At 49.9% G+C, this 4,352-nt stretch overlaps 1 protein-coding gene across 1 annotated transcript; it reads left to right on the top strand.

Annotated features, from left to right (window-relative positions):
- Positions 1-2,550: 2,550 nt before the first annotated feature.
- Positions 2,551-3,428, top strand: LOC112107331 (gamma-crystallin B-like). The gene is made up of 2 exons (XM_029910563.1): positions 2,551-2,828; positions 3,109-3,428. Exons 1-2 carry the CDS (start codon positions 2,709-2,711, stop codon positions 3,379-3,381), a joined length of 393 nt encoding a protein of 130 aa, XP_029766423.1. The 5' UTR covers positions 2,551-2,708; the 3' UTR covers positions 3,382-3,428.
- The last annotated feature ends 924 nt before the right edge of the window (positions 3,429-4,352 follow it).

Below are 4,352 nucleotides of genomic sequence, written 5' to 3'. Positions count from 1 at the left end.
ACACTACATCCACCACCACCTTACATTTGAGTTTCATCAACTCAGTGAAGTGTTGCTGTATGCCAAATAAAGATAACTGAATGACAAAGCCTGGAGTTGAACTGAGTTGTTGTGAAGAAGAGTGGAAACAGGTCTCAGAGAAAAATCACACCATCTACCTCACAAGGGTCTTTTGAGAATAAATACTTTAAAGACGGTGAAGCACTTTGAGCTCTATTGAGGAAAACCTTTATATAAGAAATTGGCATTTCAATCAAATCAATTCAGAACTTGACATTAGGGACTTATGTAGATGAGGAAAATTTGCACCAGTCCAACTACATCAATCTAATTGTACCAGCAAAAATCTCTAAATCAAACACACTGAGCAGTGCAAAAACAACCCCATATAGACAGGGCCTAAGTACATAGGTTCAATCCAATATTATGCTGCACCCATAAGACACCATTATAAAAGAAAAGTTACTCCACAATAGCTGGAAAATTATTTCCGTAGCTAGACTAGCAACACCGCCCCCTGCCCTCTGAAACTACACCTATGTTAAAAAGTGGGGGGATTGGTGAGTGCAGGGCACACCTGACCCCTGCTGCAGTCCCCCGCGACGTAGCTCAGGGGAAGAGGTGGAGTGGGGGCGGGCCTGGGGCGGAGCAGAGGTGGGAAGAGGCGGGGTGGGGCACAGCAGAGGCAGGGGCTTTGGGGAACGGATGGAGTGGGCATGGGGCAAGAGCAGCTTTCCTGGCCAGCTTAGCTGCATAGTTTGTGTGTGGGTAAGGACGGCCCTGACTCAGAGAGAATCACACAACCATTAATGTGGAATTGTCAGGCAGGCAGAGCAAGCTGCTTCTGCAGAGGCGGGAGGGGAGGAAGATTGCTGTGCTGTGCAGAGCCAGGGGCTGATGTGGGGCAGGGGGTATCCCCCACTCGCAGGATTGGTTGTTCAGGCTGCTGTCTGAACTTAGACTGACAGCATGCCGACACATTCTCCCCCAACACACACTGCCCCCCCCCCCACACAATCTCTCACACTGTCCCCCAACACACTGTTTCTGTCACACACACACAAACACACACACAGACAGAGTCCCTCTCACACACTGTCCCCCTTCTACCCCCACATACACTTCAGATGAAAAGCGGCTGGCAATCTAGTAGGCTGCCCGTGGAACGACGGGACTGAGAAACCTGCATCATGTGACACTGTACCTACCCCATGAGGCATTGTAAACCCTGCCCCAAACCCCAGGGCCAGTTGCACAGTGGCATAGCTACCCACAGTGCACTGCTCTGTATCGATGCAAGAGCTGCTAGTGTGGATGGGCTCTGCCAACACAAGGACCATAATGAGGACATGCAACAGTGATTTAATGAAAGCGCTTTAATTAAAGGGCCTAACTTTTGTCAGGAAAACTCTGTAGCGTAGTCAAGGCCCAAGAAACTCCTTTTCCTTGTTCAGCCTGATGGAAGACTGCCTGGCCTCGGGCTCCCACACTATGATGCAAACTCAACCTTTTGAGTGGGGTGATGAGGTGTGCTGGAAATGACCACACCTGGAGATTCATAACAGCCCAGTGTGGCTGTGGGTGGGGGTGGACGCTGCACACCTACTGAACAGCTGCTTATCTCATGCTGGTCTCGCGGGAGTATGTTCCAGACTCCATACTGCTAACCCCAAAGCTATTGAAGGGCTCAAACACGCCTGATGTCTACCTAAGCCCTTTTGACATTTTTTTTACATGCACATTTCTGTTTTTATCTCCCTACTTTCTGTGTTGTCGTTTGAACCCTCTTCCATCTTTATTGTACCACTTGTGCATCCACTTATAACAATGTAACTGCAGAGACTCTATAGAAAAGGATTGTGATGGCATCGACATCCAGTCCCCTCTGTCACTCGGCCAGAAGTTTCTCTCTTTTCCTGAACTATGTTGTCTTCAATGTAAAAATGGCTGAGCTGACAGATCCAGGGCCCAGAACTGCTCATTGGTAACAATAGGAATAAAACCTGTTCCCCACTACACAAAACCTATGGACACTAGTACAAAGAGTGAATGATCCCCCAGAGTCATGAGTCAGCTCTATGAACAGAGAAAAGACTTTTGTTAACGTGTGCACACTTAGCACTAGTTGTGAGGTATAAAAAGGCAGTTGCCCGGCTGGAGTACTAAGGCTTGCAGCCTGAATCCAGCTACGATGGAAAAGGTAAGAGAAACCTGTCTGGATTGGATTGTCTGGTATGTCAGTCTGAAGCCAGGGACCTGATTCTCCTCTCATTTACAACAGAGTTACTCCTGGCCTATACCAGTAGAAAAGGAGAATCAAGAATGCAGAGCTAGGGGACCTACTGCCTCTATTAGTCCCTGTATATTAATCTCTCAGAGCCCAATTCTGCTTTCGCTTACACTTGTGTAAATGAGGATCAATTCCACTGAAGTCATAGGAGTATATCAGTTTATCACCAGAGTCAGTAAAATGCAAGGCCCAGACACTTCAGGCTTAGTGTGCTGGACGGAGAGAAATTGGAATGCCAGGATACAGTCACACCGTATAGGATGTTACTGAAAACTCTGCCATTTGTTTCTCGCACTAGATCACTCTTTTCGAGGACAGAAACTTCCAGGGCCGCTCCGTTGAGTGCAGCAGCGACCGGCCGGATTTTCAAAGTCAGCTCAGCCGCTGTAACTCCGTCCGTGTGGAAAGTGGCTGCTTCATGCTCTATGAACGTCCCAACTTCCAGGGACAGCAGTTCTTTCTGAAACGGGGGGATTATCCTGACATGCAGTCTGAGGGTTTCAGCACCTCCATTAAGTCCTGCCGGATGATCCCAACTGTGAGTTCAATTTTGCTTCTTTTTTTTTTATAAATGGCAAAATTGCCCAAACCACCGTCATAAGGCACTTGCTTGATCATTTTCAGCACAGATACCCAAGACTGAAAAAGAGAATTGTTTTCTTTCTTCTAGAGGTAGTCCCTCCAGGATAGCTGGGGGGACATTGCAGGGATGCCCTTTGCATCACTGGAGCAGTGCACAGGGCTGACTCAGGGCCCAGGATCACAGGCAGACAGTTTGCTGCGGTCATTCTATTACCCTGTCTCATTTTCTGTCACAGCACAGGGGCACCTACAGGATAAAGATCTATGAGAAGGAGGATCACAGAGGCAACATGGTAGAGTTAACTGAGGACTCTCCGCAAGTCATGGACCAGCTACGCTCCCCCGAGATGCTCTCTTGCTCTGTGCTGGACGGGCACTGGATCTTTTACGAATTGCCGAATTACAGAGGCCGCCAGTACCTGCTGAGGCCAGGGGAATACCGGAGATTCAGCGAGTGGGGCGCTATGAGTGGCAAAGTCGGCTCTTTGAGACGTGCCACTGATCTCTAATGAATCAAGACGCCTTTCGCCTGGAAGGGTCTCAGTGAATAAAATGCTTTAGCAACCATTGTGCTCTCAGCGTGCTGTTGTAAGTGTACTAAGGGGAACGTCGAGGCTTGTCCTGTGTTCTTGCGCTACAGTATCATCTTCTGAACCAAACGCTGCTTCTCATCTTTCCCTGCCCTCCCCAGCATTGCATAGCTACTTCCAGCACAAATGACACAGGGCTTAGGCCTAGGCAGCCGCACTAGGGAGTACGGGGATACAAGACTCCCTTCCAATCACCTCCGTGGCTTTGCAGACCTTACCCAAAATGCAGTGCAGGATACGTAGTAGGATCTGAACCATAGTGTGAAACATGCAGGACGTGGACCATAGAGAGGACTGTAACCATACAGCTGTAGTCTAGATCATAATCCTCCAGCCCACCTGTGTCCATAGATTTGGAGTTAGGGCAGAAGGGGCCCTGGGAGCATCACCAGGGAGCAGCAGCCAGAGCCCCGTCAGCCACTAGGCATGGAGCAGGCAGAGCTGAGCACCCAGCTGATGGCAGGAATGAGCCACATTCTGCTCCCAGCCAAGAGGTAGCGCCAGTCACAGCTCTCCCCCCAGCCAGGGGCCGAGGCTTGGGCCGGAGTTACCTGAGCACCAATCCAGGGCAGGACAGGATTAACTAGCCATAGGCACCACAGGTCTGGGTCGAGGGCCCCAGCTCCTGGAATCATCTGATTACACTGGAACGTCCAGTGTGTAACAAAAGCTGAGGTTTCTGGTCCGGGGTGTGTGTGTAAAGCTTGAAAACATGACCCGGGTGGAACAAATGCAGAGACATCTGCCCAAGTCTGCAGCCAGCCTGAAACAATACCTCTGAGAGGACTGAACAGCCCCATGCACCTCATTGTGAGGTTAACTGTAGGAGCCACCAACACCAGCCCAGCAGAGGACTGTGGGAAGCAGGAAGAGAAGAGCACCCCTGGCCT

The sequence above is a fragment of the Terrapene carolina genome, unplaced genomic scaffold, assembly GCF_002925995.2.
Source record: "Terrapene carolina triunguis isolate 2854851 unplaced genomic scaffold, T_m_triunguis-2.0 Scaffold62, whole genome shotgun sequence".
Classification (NCBI taxonomy): Eukaryota; Metazoa; Chordata; order Testudines; family Emydidae; genus Terrapene; species Terrapene triunguis.
This window is presented reverse-complemented; position numbering and strand designations above follow the sequence as displayed.